Source organism: Moschus berezovskii, chromosome 19, assembly GCF_049115385.1.
Source record: "Moschus berezovskii isolate FMDL1 chromosome 19, NW_MosBer_1.0, whole genome shotgun sequence".
Lineage (NCBI taxonomy): Eukaryota > Metazoa > Chordata > Mammalia > Artiodactyla > Moschidae > Moschus > Moschus berezovskii.
The window spans coordinates 57157764-57172123 of record NC_142478.1 but is presented as its reverse complement, the minus strand read 5'-3'; the positions used below and the strand labels follow the sequence as shown (position 1 = coordinate 57172123).

The 14360-nt window shown below is 42.6% G+C and overlaps 1 protein-coding gene across 2 annotated transcripts in view; it reads left to right on the top strand.

Moving 5' to 3' along the window:
* P2RX7 (purinergic receptor P2X 7) overlaps positions 1-14110 on the top strand; it is a 64207-nt gene extending 50097 nt beyond the window's left edge. For both annotated transcript variants that reach the window (XM_055405466.2, XM_088828167.1), the window contains exons 9-13: positions 4806-4896; positions 6512-6577; positions 6664-6813; positions 8569-8670; positions 10186-14110. In XM_055405466.2, coding sequence (XP_055261441.2) covers positions 4806-4896; positions 6512-6577; positions 6664-6813; positions 8569-8670; positions 10186-10683 — 907 coding nt within the window. In that variant the 3' untranslated portion in view covers positions 10684-14110. The remainder of the gene's footprint in view (positions 1-4805; positions 4897-6511; positions 6578-6663; positions 6814-8568; positions 8671-10185) is intronic.
* Positions 14111-14360: the final 250 nt, after the last annotated feature.

Sequence of the window (14360 nt, the reverse complement as noted above, 5' to 3'; positions counted from 1 at the left end):
GCCTTGCCTCAACATGGGAACTTGTTATGATGTAAAAATCTCAGCTTCCACTCTTAATTTACTCTTATGTCTCCTGCATTGGCAGGCAGTTTCTTTACCACTAGTGCTTAGAAACTACATCTTATGATTCCCAAAAGATTCATGTGCACATTAAAATTTGAGAAGCACTGGTCTAGGCTATGTCATCTAGCATCCCAAACATGCTTTCTTCTTTGATGTTTCATTTGACTATATTTTGTTTCTTACAACCAGGCTGCTAGTTGCCTGGGAGAATGAATAAAATGAGGTGTCTGCTTAATCTGAGCATGCAAGTACAGGCCAAAGTGCATATGCAAACACACACACACACACACACACACACCCATTCACTGCCTCCTAACCCTTCTGCTAGCTCTCTTATTGACTTTTTGTTATCCACTCAAGCAAATGGATCTATTTATATTTTAGGTAAAACAGCATCATTAACTGGCAAGCAGACTTCAAACTTTTTTGTTGCTGTTGGTCAATGTTTTGAACGTTGAGATAGTCTACATAAAATTATGGACTTCCTACTTTTCCTGAAAAATTAAACTATTTGGAAAAAAATCAAACCATGTGACAACACTGGCTTTATATCCCACAGGAAAGCTCTCAGCTGGAGCAGAGGATCAGTGGTTCCCTCTTGGTTTGCCACAGTCCTCACCACTCTTTATTGCCTCATACCTGGCTGCATCACTCATTTCTGTTATCTGTCTGGCCCCTACAGGCATCTGAGTTTGAAGCTACTGACTAAGAGCTGGCTGAGATCAACACATAAGAGGCATTTTTAAAGAATATTGACTTTGCTTCAGTGACTTTATTTTTTTCATATTTATTTATTTGGCTTCTCCCCCTCCCTCCCTGAGTCTTAATTGCTGCAAGCGGGAGTTTCGTTGCAGCATATGGGAGCTTCGTTGCAGCATGTGGGATCTTTTTAGTTATAGTATGTAGGATCTAGTCCCCTGACCAAAGATCGAACCTGAGCCCCCTTTATTGGGAGCTTGGAGTCTTAACCACTGGACCACCAGGGAAGTCCCAAAAGAGGTTTTTTGCCTTCTCTGGGTCCATGGAGTCTCATCCAGGGCCCTGAAACCAGCTCCTAGTTTAGGTAATGTTTTGATCATTCCCTGCTGCTCTACTGAATAGGCTTGTGGCCATTAGTAGGAAGCGAGGCTGGGTCAGTGGTCCCCGACTGCCCTCACAGGCTGTTTTTTCAGCGGCCAGCAGACACATGCAGGGCAATGTACCCATCAGATGTTAGCAAATGTCCTTCAAGTCTCTGAGCTGAGCCTAAGAACATTAGCTCCTGGAGAGATCTGAGCTTTCTGAAGAACTGGTTGTGATGTTAATACTCTTTCAGATCAAAGTGTTAGAGCATTTGTTCTCTGGAATCAAGCACCAGAAGAAATCTGTAGCCAAAAATAAATTGTGGAGACCTGATGGTTAACTGGACAAGTTATTTTCAAATAGCCACAGAAAAGAGAAGGAAATTAGAGGTTATATGAGGTATATGAGAAAATATAAGCTTTCTAAAACACAGGAAGTTGAAGGAATTGATCACGTTGCAGAAATTTCATCCTTTACCAAAAGATCTGTGGCCAAAGGTCCTTAGTCAATGATTTGGTTTATTTACAAGACGTGTAAAGCAGGGAAGACCCACCCAGGACAGAATGCCTGATGGGCTTCTCTGCTCTCAGAATGTGGCAGCCCACTCCAGTACTCCTGCCTGGAAAATCCCATGGATGGAGGAGCCTGGTGGGCTGCAGTCCATGGGGTCGCTAAGGGTCGGATACGACTAAGCGACTTCACTTTCACTTTTCACTTTCATGCTTTGGAGAAGGAAATGGCAACCCACTCCTGTGTTCTTGCCTGGAGAATCCCAGGGATGGGGGAGACTGGTGGGCTGCAGTCTCTGGGGTGGCACAGAGTCGGACACGACTGAAGCAACTTAGCAGCAGCAGCAGCAGCTCTCAGAATAGGTATGTATGTGTATTCATTTCCTGTGGCTGCTTTAACAAATTACCACAAACTTGGTGGCTTTAAACAACAGAAACTTTTCACAGTTCTGGAGGCCAGAAGTCCAAAATCAAGGTGTCAGCAGGGATATACTCCCTCTAAAGGCCCCAAGGGAGGATCTCTCCTTGCTTCTTCTGGCTTCCAGTGGCTCTTGTTGTTGTGCTTAGTCACGTCTGACTCTTTGCGACCCCATGGACTGTACCCGCCAGACTCCTCTGTCCATGAGATTTTCCAGGCAAGAATACTGGAGTAGGTAGCCATCTCTGACTCCAAGGGATCTACCTGACTCAGGAATTGAACCCGAGTCCTCTGCACCGGCAGACAGATTCTTTACCACTGAGCAACCAGGGAATTACAGATCTTCACTGGTGCTCTGCTCTTAATGTGACTAATGCTTATTTATTCTGCTTCTGAAGGATATCAGCTTGCAATATATAATTGACGCTTGAACAATACAGGTTTGAACTGCGTGGATCCATTCACACACGGACTATTTTAAATAATAAATAGAAAGCTGATCGCCGAAGAATTGATGCTTTTGAACTGTGGTGTTGGAGAAGACTCTTGAGAGTCCCTTGTACTGCAAGGAGATCCAACCAGTCCATTCTAAAGGAGATCAATCCTGGGTGTTCATTGGAAGGACTGATGCTAAAGCTGAAACTGCAATATTTTGGCCACCTCATGCGACGAGTTGACTCAATGGAAAAGACTCTGATGTTGGGAAAGGTTGGGGGCTGGAGGAGAAGGGGATGACAGAGAATGAGATGGCTGGATGGCATCACCGACTCTGTGGGCATGAGTTTGAGTGAACTCCGGGAGTTGGTGATGGACAGGGAGGCCTGGCGTGCTGTGATTCGTGGGGTCGCGGAGAGTCAGACACAACTGAGCGACTGAACTGAACTGAACTGAACTGAATACTATAGTACTAAACAATCTGCAGTTGGTTGAATGCACAGAGGGAGCATGAATATTAAGGGCCAACTGTAAGTTAAAGTGGATTTTCCACTGATCAATTCCTTCAACTTTCCACTGGGTGGGCACCCCAACCCCTGTGCTGTTCAAGAGTTAACGCTATAGCCCTTCTAATACCAGCACTACATCTAGAACTTCATTTTTTTTTAATAGGCCAATTCTAGTGGGTTTTTTTTTTATTTCAAATTCCTAAGACAGAAAATTTGATTGACCCAAAATATTGTTTCAAGCCAATTCCAACAAGATGAAACTGCTTGGTTCTTAACTCGTGGCTGCCTCCCTCCAGTATCTGCCTCCGTCTTTACATGGGCTTCCCCTCTGTTTATGTTTCAACTCTCCCTCTCTTTCCTCTTATAAGGATACAGTCATTGCATTTAAGGCCCACCCTAAATCCAGGATGATCTCATCTTGAGATCCTTAACTCATTTGCACTTGCAAAGATCCTATTTCCAAATAAGGTCACATTCGCAGGTGCAGGGGTTAGGCACTTGAGACTTGCCTTCGGTGGGGGCATTATTCAACCCACTACAGCACGCAAAAGCATCCTTGCCCATGAGGGCCTGGTATTTCTGAGTGTGGTCCACTGTTCACCTGTATCAGAACCAGCTGGTCCCTTTCCTAGACATACAGGTTCCCAGAAACATTTCACACCATCTGAATCACCCTTTGGGGGTGAGGAATCTGCCTTTTGAAAATGCTTCCCAAGTGGTTCTTGCCCCTCAGTATGAGAACCACTGTACCAAGCCCCTGAAAACTGGAATTCAAGTATTTACTACAGTGTTAACCTTCCAGCAAAACAGTTTGCATGGAGAGATTATGCAACCCTGGGGCATGGAGTGGTGATGCATGCTTCCTCTGCATTTTAAAAAGCAAATCAGGTAATAGAGCAAAAGAAAGTTCTGTCATTAAATGAGAAAATTCAGATGCAAAGAAACTGAAACCCCTTTGGCCAGAAACAGGCACCAAAGTGCTGAGAACATCCAGTTCATCTCTATGTCAGATCTGGAGAGCTTCAAAAAAGAAAAAAAATAAGAATTTCAGATGTTCCATACTATATTTTGGCAGAGCATTCATTTTTTGTTTTCTTCTCTCCCCACACCTATGTAGGTTATGAGTTAATAACTCAAAGAAAAAAATGTCCTGGGACTTCCCTGGTGGTCCATCTCTAGTGGGTCATCTCTATGCAGTGGTGTCAGCAGCTACTTATATCTTTGCTGTAAATGTCTGTAACACTCTGAGCTCCCAATGCAGGTGGCCTGGCTTCAATCTCTGGTCAGGGAACTAGATCCCATATGCCACAACCAAGTTCGAAGATCACAACTAAAGATCCTGCATGCTGCAGCTAAGACCTGGAGCAGCCAAGTGAAAGTCACTAAGTCGTGTTGGATTCTGTGACCCCATGGACTGTACAGTCCATGGAATTCTCCAGGCCAAAATACTGGAATGGGTAGCCTTTCCCTTCTCCAAGGGATCTTCTCATTGCAGGCAGATTCTTTACCAGCTGAGCCACGAAGGAAGCTAAATAAATATACAAAAATATTTTTTTAAAAAAGCAGACTTTCCATCACTCTGTTATGCCAAAAGTAGAGGAGGTGACGTGGGGAGGTGGTGCTTTGGTTCCAGGTGAAGAGAGAGAGAAATTTGTGTTATTCCCTTTGCTAACAACAGCAGAGCTGGAAGAAGACTAGATCAGACAAACAAGACTAGTGTTTTCGGCTACTGTTTCGGCTTTTTCTTTTCATAAAATACCAGCACTTTCACATAGATCTTCATAAATATGGATCCTTTTCCTCCTACAGATATGCCAAGTACTATAAGGAAAATAACACTGAAAAGCGGACCCTGATAAAAGCTTACGGGATCCGTTTTGACATCCTGGTTTTCGGCACCGTAAGTCTCTTCTCCGCTCTCAGCCAGTGGCATCTCCATTCCTATGACTGTGTCTTAAATTAATGCCATAGTATCTCAAAGGATGAATGCTTTGGTCATAGTCATTAGCTGGCACTGTGCACTTTGCAAGTGGGATACAAAAAGGGGAAGAAATGTCCTTGTTCCTGGACAAGTCTTCTAATGAGTACAAGAGTGGGCTTGGGGAAAAAACCTAATAACTCAACTTTAAAAATACTCTGATGCTTAAAAAGGAGAGAGAAATCATATATTAATGCATATATATGGAATCTAGAAAGATGGGGGGAGGAAGGAGATGGTGGGATGGATGAGGAGAGTAGCATGGAAACATATACACTAGCATATGTGAAATAGATAGCCAGTGGGAATTTGCTGTATGACTCAGGGAACTCAAACTGGAGCTCTATAACTACCTAGAAGGGTGGGAAGGGGTGGGAGGTGGGAGGGAGATTCAAGAGGGAGGGGACATATGTATACTTATGACTGATTCATGCTGTTGAATTGCAGAAACAAACTCAATATTGTAAAACAATTATCCTTTAATTAAAAATAATTTTTTAAAAAAGGAGGGAGAAAGAGATCCCTCTGTAAAATAGTTTGTAAGGAACAGAACCCAATTCAAATTGGGTTAGGGGAAAAAAAAAAAGTCCTTTTTTTTAGTTCACATAACTGATAAATCCAGAGGCAATTTTCAGGCTTCAGGTATTGCTGAATCCAGATGTTTTAATAACATCATGAGGAACCTGCCCCCCTCCATCTCTTACATTTTTCTCCTCTGTTCTGGCGTCATTCCCAGTGGGTCATCTCTATGTGGTGGTATCAGCAGCTACTTATATCTTTGCAATTTAGCAACCGCCACGGAAAGAGAACCTCTCAGCAAAAACCTCAGCAGATGCCACTGGCTTTGACTGGCCCGATATGAGCCACATGCTCACTGATGAACTAATCACTGTGACTAGGGTCACTCACAATGGCTAGTCTTAGACCAGCCCTGAACCAGCCTCTTCCCTGCAAACTACAGGGACTGAGTATGCAGAGATGGTTCTCCAAAGGAAAGCTGGCATGCTGTCTCCAGAAGGAGGAGAGATGCAAAACCAGTGGATGCCCTCATATCTCGTCTGACAGCATATTATTTACCTAACGTGGTAATAAGCCCCACAAGAATCAATGAGATACAGTGAGAAGATACAAAGACACTGAGAATAAAAATCACAAGGACATCTGAGGGGAGACTGTGCAGACATTCCTTCCCTCTGTTTCCAAAGTAATTTCAAATCACTTTTAGGGAAAGCTCTTCTGAAACCCTCACCTTGCACGGAAAGATAAACTTTCAGTGGCTTTCCTCTCAGTGTGTGGGTTCCAGTGCTTCTTAGTTTAAAACACCCATGTTTTCAAGCACATCCTGAGAGACAGAAGCAGAAGGAATAGGATTCATATTTTCAGTCTCCTTAATCTTTCTTACTGTGAACACATTGGATGCAGTTGTCAAATTCATGGCACTAGACTCCCTCCTCTGCTGGAACTTACAATTACATGTTAGAGCAGAAAAGCATGATTCTGAATTTCAACCAAGTAATCTTTTGTACTCTGTTTTCAGGGGGGAAAATTTGACATCATCCAGCTGATTGTGTACATTGGTTCAACCCTCTCCTACTTTGGTTTGGTAAGAGATTCTTTTTCTCACACTTTATGAAAATGATGTGGCTAAAGGAAGTTTCGCTGACAAGGTGCTTGTCTGGTTTTTTCCAGGCCACTGTGTTCATTGACATGCTCATCAACACTTATTCAAGTAAATACTGTCGATCGCATGTTTATCCCTGGTGCAAGTGCTATCAGCCCTGCGCAGTCAATGAATACTACTACAAGAAGAAGTATGAATCCATTGTGGAGCCAACACGGGTAAGACTCGATATGTCTACGGGATATCAAAATCAAAACACCTGATGGGCCCGTTGGATCACTGAGGAGAGTGCAGAAATAAGGCCAAAATCATAGGTGCAGTCAATCCCGTGGTGGATAAGTATCAGGATCCTACCCCAATCCACATTCTCCCTCAGATGAATCCTTTCATTTTAGTGAAGAAAAGAGACAAAAATGGAGAAGCACGATATAGGGAAAACAAATGTTTATGTTCCAGGATTTGTCAATTTGGTCAGATTTATTAAACTGGTTGTGCAATAAAAGTATAATAACTCTGGAGAACAATTTGTCAATCTAGTAACATTTAAACAGGACATACTTTACACCCTGGCATTTCTGCTTCTCCATACTTGCCCTAGAGAAACACTCACATGGGTGCCCAAGTAGTGCACGTGTACAAGATGTCTATCACAATGCTATGTGTGGCAGTGACGAAGAGCATCTGCCCAAATGCCCAACAGGTGAATGGCGAAATGAACTATGATAAGTCCATAGTAGGGAATGCCTGGCACCAGTTTTAAAAAATGACGCAGATGATTATAAAAGCAAGTGCTCGTATAGAGTTCCCAGTGCTATGTATACATTAACTCACTGAACCTTCACCCAGCCTTACAGGTGGGTTTATAGGATTGTGTGATTATCAGTAGAACTCTAGATAGGTACCACTGTTATCTTTCTGCAGATAAGGAAACTGAGGCACAGGAAGGTTAAATTATTTGCCTAAAGTCATACAGTTGGCAGAGATGGAATTCTAACTCAGGCAGGCTGGTTTCAGAATCCATGTTGATAACTATTATGTTAGAGGTATTGACATGAGCAAATATCCAAGATTGCTGAAAGTGAAAAAGCAAACTATGGAACAATATCTGTGGTATGATAAGTAGGTTAAAAAGCAACTATACACAAAAACTATTTTATGAATTTTCTACACGTATATATGTCTATTTATATACATACATATATATTCTGTACATTTCTATGTGCATTATACACACACATGTAAATGTGTGTGGGGAAGTAATAAATGTGTACAAAAAGGTTTGGACACTCACAAATCACTCACAGTGATTGCTTATGGAAAGGAGTCTCGGATGGGGGAGTAGTCAAAGGAAATTTTAGTTCATCTGTATGGTTTTGATTTGATTCATTTGGAATTTGATTAGTTTTAGAATCCATGATTTCCTCCAATCAAAGAGAAATCTCTGGTACTTTAAAAAGAACAAAGAGGGTTTCTTTCCCTTGTCCAAGAACACTGCTGTCCTTTTGTAGCAGCTGAATGCACAATTCATTGTTCATTGTACATGTATTTGCAATTAAAATCAAAGTTCATCTTTGCAACCAAAATTAATCACCATTTCACGGCCCAAGATGGGAGGCAATTTAATGAAGATATAAATAATTTAAGTTGTAATAGTATAACTTTCTGGAGCTATTCAACCTTAGCATAACTGAAATTGAGGGAACACAACAAAGGAATTTTATATAGCACTTGGGGTACCTGGAGATAATAGGCAGTAAGCTGTGGATACTCTAAGTCTACAAATTAAGGTAGCGGGGGCTCTGTTTCTGATACTCAGAATCAATTCTTTCTTAGTTAGCAAGAGTTTCTGGTTAGCTTGTTGAACGGGTTGTCATTTGGTAAGTAGGAATAACAGTTGCCTTTAAATATGTTCAGATACACAGTAGGTGTAACTCTGTACTAAAATGGCTAACCCTTTAATTTTTATCTCCTAGACATTAAAATATGTGTCCTTTGTGGATGAACCCTATATTAGGATGGTAAATGAAAGATTACTTGGGAGAAGTCTGCAAGATGTCAAAGGTGAAAAAGTCCTGGTATGTTGTTTAGTGCTTGCTTTTTGTTTTTCGGCTACGCGGCACAGCCTGTGGGATTTTAGTTCCCTGATGGAACCCACACCCCCTGCAGTGGAGGCTTGGAGTCCTAACCACTGGATCCCCAGGGAATTCTCATTAGTCTTTTCAAACTAATTAACTGGTTAATTTGGTTGCATGGGGTCTTAGCTGTGGCACACAGGATCTTGCGTCATGTGGGATCTTTCGTCGAGGCTCACGGCCTCTCTAGTTGTGGTGCTCTGGCTTCGGCAGTTGCAGTGTGTGGGCTTAGCTGCCCCGCTGCTTGTGGGATCTTAGCTCTCCGACCAGGTATCGAACCTGTGTCCCCTGCATTGCAAGGTGGATTCTTAAACACTAGACCACCAGGGAAATCCCAGTCTTTTTAAAAGAATACTTACTGTTAAATATAAATATATCTAGAAATGTGTATAAATCACAACTGATGACAAAGTAAACACCATGCAACACATGGTACCAGCACCCAGAATTTAAAAGTGAATATTACTAGCAGAAGGGAATGTACTCAACTCACACTCTCTTTGTCTGGTGAATAAAGGTATCTGTCACAAAGAATAGACATAAATGATGGCAATTATGGCAAATTCCCTTGAAGGATAACAAATGGATTTTTCAGAAAAGGGAGCATGGTGAGAAAGGAGAGCTAAGTCAGCAAATATTTATTGTCTACTATGTGCTGGGCCGTGTCCTAGGCACTGGGGATACAGGGGGTAAACAAAGCAAACAGGGCCCCTGCTTTCATGTGGAAGAAGAATCATCCAGGAAACGTACCGGTTCATAAGGTCATTTCAGATGGTGGTAAGCACTGATGGAGAGCAGAGAAATCATCATGTGGTGAGAGAAGGACCTGAGAAGAGGGGAACTACCTAGATCAGGTGGGCGGGGCCCGGAGGGCTCTCTGATGAGAGGATATATGCACTAAGGCCTGGCTTTTCTGAATTTCACTTCCAAACCTGTAAAATAGAGATCAGGATGCATACCTCATGAGGTTTTCCTTTTTAAAAAACACTTTTATTTATTTATTTTCAGTTGCTCTGGGTTTTCATTGCTACACGCTGGCCCTCTCCAGTTGCAGTGAACAGGGGCCACTCCACCGAGGTGCACGGGCCTCTCACTGCAGTGGCTTCTCCTGTTTCGGAGCACAGGCTCCAGGCACGTGTGCTCAGAAGTTGTGGCTCACGGGCTTTAGTTGCTCCGCGGCATGTGGAATATTCACAGACCAGGGGTCAAACCTTGTCCGTTGCATTGGCAGGCAGATTCTCACCCACTGTGCCACCAGGGAAGCCCTCATGAGGTTTTTGCAAAGCTTGAATGAGGCGATGCTTGCGAAACACAGACTTGACATGTACATTTAATAAATGAGAGCTACTAGTATTAATGTAGTATTAAATGTAATTTTATAAGTTCATAAGAAAATTATAGAACCCGGAACCCTAGGGATTGTCACTGCTGATGGGTTTGGAAAATTGCCTTTTTCAGAGACCCCAGCTGGACTTTACGGACTTGTCCTGGCTGCCTCTGTCTCTTCACGACCCACCCCCCGTTCCCGGACAACCAGAGGAGATCCAGCTGCTCGGTGAAGAGGTGCACCTTAAATCCAGGGACTGCCCGGATTGGTGCCAGTGCGGAAACTGCCTTCCATCCCAACTCCCTGAGAACCAAAGATGCCTGGAGGAGCTGTGCTGCCGGAAAAAGCTGGGTGCCTGTATAACCGCCTCAGAGCTATTCAGGGGCCTTGTGCTGTCCAGGCGGACCCTGAAGTTCCTCCTGCAGTACCAGGAGCCCTTGCTGGTGCTGGATGCAGATTCTGCCAACAGCCGGCTGCGGCACTGTGCCTACAGGAGCTACACCACCTGGCGCTTTGGCTCCCAGGACCTGGCTGACTTCGCCATCCTGCCCAGTTGCTGCCGCTGGAGGATCCGGAGAGAGTTCCCCAAGAGTGAAGGCCAGTACAGCGGCTTCAAGAGTCCTTACTGATGCGCTGAGCAGTCACAGAACATTGCCTTTCCTTCACCTTGAGCTTCATCTGCAAGGATGTGTGTCCAGATTTTCAGCCAAAGGGAAATGGGCTTTCCTCTCCCCCAGCTCTATGTGTGTCAGAGAGCAAAGTGACAGGGTAAACAAACAACAGATAAACCAGAATCCCTCAGCATGGACTGAGAGTCAAGAGATTCAGATTCATTTCTCCGTTCTATCCCTAGGAGGTTGAGATCCTAGGCCTTTAACCTCTGTACCTTAGTTGCCTTGTTAGCCAACCTACTGTTTCACAATTAGAAGAGCAAATTGAGACACTGTACACAAATTTTCTTATTAATGCATAAAAACTACACGAATATGGGCTTCCCTGGTGGTCAAGTGGTTAAGAATCCACCTGCCAATACAGGGGATATGGGTTCAATCCCTGATCCAGGAAGACCCCACATGCTGCAGAGCAACTAAGCCCATGCACCACAACTACTGAAGCCCATGCCCTAGAGCCCATGCGCAACAAGAGAAGCCACTGCAATGAGACGCCTGCATACTGCTGCGAAGAGTAGCCCCCACTCTCTGCAACTAGAGAAAGCCCGCGCATGCATAGCAATGAAGACCCCGGCTCAGCCAAAAATGAATTTTTTAAAAAAAAATTTTTTTCAAACTAGATTAATATGAAGCAGATCATTTTGAGGTGAGACTAGGATAATGTCCAACCATGAACAAACCCTTTGGGTCCTGGTTAAAGAATGAGGAGGGTTTAAAGTAGTCACAAATTTTTTTGACATCTGTTCCACAGGACCTGAGGGTTATATCTCCTCCCCTTCGGTCTTGACAGCTTTGATCACTTTATCCAATGATAAAGTGATGCTGTATCTGATTCAGGGTCTTGGTCCTAAGATGCTGACAGCTTCCATTTCCTGTCCCTTGAAACTCTTGCTGCAAAGAAAACCAGCTCTCAGGTAAAAACCTGCCCATTTGGAGTCCACCCTGCTGTGAGGAAGCCCAAACAGCCACGTGGAGAGGAGAGATGCCTGACCAACGCCCAGCACTCAAGACATCTGAGCTTGTCACTAGACATGGGAGAGAAGAAGCCTCCAGACTATTCCAGATCCTGCTAACATATGACTGCAGCTGCACAGACACCCTAAATGAGAGTTTCCCAGTGAACCCACAGAACAGAATTGTTATCTTAAACTATGTTTGGGGTCGTCTGTTATACAGCAACAGATAACTGGGACAGACAGCAAGTCCGACTCATAGGACATAGACTCAGCCTATACCTTCTCTGGTTCTAAGGTTCTTAGGCAGCCTGGACATCCCTGGAGCCCGTCGAGGGCTTAGGTTTCCTTTTATTTTAATTGGAGGATATTTGCTTTACAAAGTTGTGTTGGTTTCTACTGTAAAACAATACGAATCAGCCATAATATATATATGTTGTTATTGTTCAGTTCCTTAGTCATGTCTGACTTTTAGTGACCCCGTGGACTGCAGCAGGCCAGTCTTCCCTGTCCTTCACCATCTCCCAGAGCTTGCTCAAACTCATGTCCACTGAGACGGTGATGCCATCCAACCATCTCATCCTCTGTTGACCCCTTCTCCTCTCTTCAATCTTTCCCCACATCAGTATCTTTTCTAATGAGTTGGCTCTTCACATCAGGTGACTGAAGTATTAGAGCTTCAGCTTCAGCATCAGTCCTTCCAGTGAATATTCAGGACTGATTTCCTTTAGGATTGACTGCTTGGATCTCCTTGCAGTCCAAGGGACTCTCAAGAGTCTTCACCAACACCACAGTTCAGAATCATCAATTCTTCAGTGCTCAGTCTTCTTTATGGTCCAAGTCTCACATCCATACATGACTACTGGAGAAACCATAGCTTTGACTATATGGACCTTTGTTGGCAAAGTAATGTCTCTGTTTTTTAATACACTGTCTAGGTTTGTCATAACTTTTCTTCCACGGAGAAAGCATCTTTTAATTTTGTGGTTGCAGTCACCATCTGCGATGATTTTGGAACCCAAGAAAATAAAATCTGTCACTGTTTCCATTGTTTCCTCATCTATTTGCCATGAAGTGATGGGACTGGATGCCATGATTTTCGTTTTTTGAATGTTGAGTTTTAAGCCAGCAATATATGTGTGTGTGTATATATATATATATATAGCATATATGCACCATATATATCTTCAGCAATATATATGTGCTGCAGGTCAAGTCAGGTAACTCACCAGACCAGCTCTGGAATCCATCAAATCTAACTGCTGAGCTATCCAGTACATTGCAATCCACATCACATTTCTATGACTGGAAGTAACTATTGCTGTTAAAAACTGGAAAAAATAAAAGCCACCTTTATGCCTTTAACATCCTGTACTTTGCAACCAGTTACAATGGATACAGTCTGATTGCTACTTAAAAAGCAATTGACAGTCAAAGCTCTTACCATTTCTATCCATCAACTGCTGAGAGTGTAAAATTGAATATCAGGTTTTAGGATCCTCCTCAGGATTTCCTTTTCAAGGTTTTAGCACTAGAACAGACTGTTTCTAAATGACAACTATTTTAAACAATAAATACAGAGCACTATTCAAAACTGTGACTAATTAATGGTGTGTGAGTTTTTATACATACTCTTTAATATTTAGCGTTTTTATACTTTTTAAAAATCACCAGCTTTCTACTGTATTAATGTAAAATAATATGAACAAAAACCTTTCTTTTTTGACCTAGCATTTTATCTGGCTTTAAATTCAGGAATCAAGTTAACTGGGCCAGATTTAACTCTCATTTTTACTACCTTTCAGAGATATTTTTGAAAAGTGAATTATATATGACTTCTTCAGAACTGAAATTTTTTGCTCCAAAAATTCTATGTACTTGCTACAGATTTCCATTCTGATAGCCTCTGAGCCTTCACATGAAATTTTTTGGTGCCTTATTCCTAGTGTGTTTTTCTCACCTTGTGGAGGCCCCAGATGGAGTCAGAATTTGGAATGACAGATAATCACTGGATCCACCTACTGTTTTCCTTCACCTTTCCCAGATGCTCTGGGTGAGAGGGTGAAGTGTTACGTCAACTGCGTGTCTGCCACTTCCTAGAATAACATGCATCACATTTATATTCTTATTTTTAGTCTACTGTAGAAAACAGTGTCATCGCCAAAGGCATCCTAATTAAAGTCACATTTTATAGGGTCTGTTTTTCATACTTAAATCCATTTTTCTTTTATAGTAATTGCACAGTATCCACTGCTTCATCTCTGTATCGGAGATCTGCTTTCTTGTAACCCTGCCTGATTTCATGTAGCATTGGTTATAGACTTGCATTCCTCTCTTTAGTGGGAATCTTTCTTAAAACCCTTCCTAATTCTAGCTTGGCAATGCAGATGTCTTAACTGTTTTGATAATAATAAAAAAATGTGTAATTTGTATTTATTGAAGTATTCCTTTTACTTTCTTTTCTCAGAAGATCCCCAAATCAGTAGTTCTATTCACTGACACATTCACTCAACATATACACCCTGAGGCACTATGTCACACAAAGATGTATTTTAGTCTCTGCCCCCAGTTCCTGACACAGATCTAAATCCCCCGGAATTTCCTGGAGATAGAGTTAAACTACCGCACAATTGCACTCATCTCACACGCTAGTAAAGTCATGCTCAAAATTCTCCAAGCCAG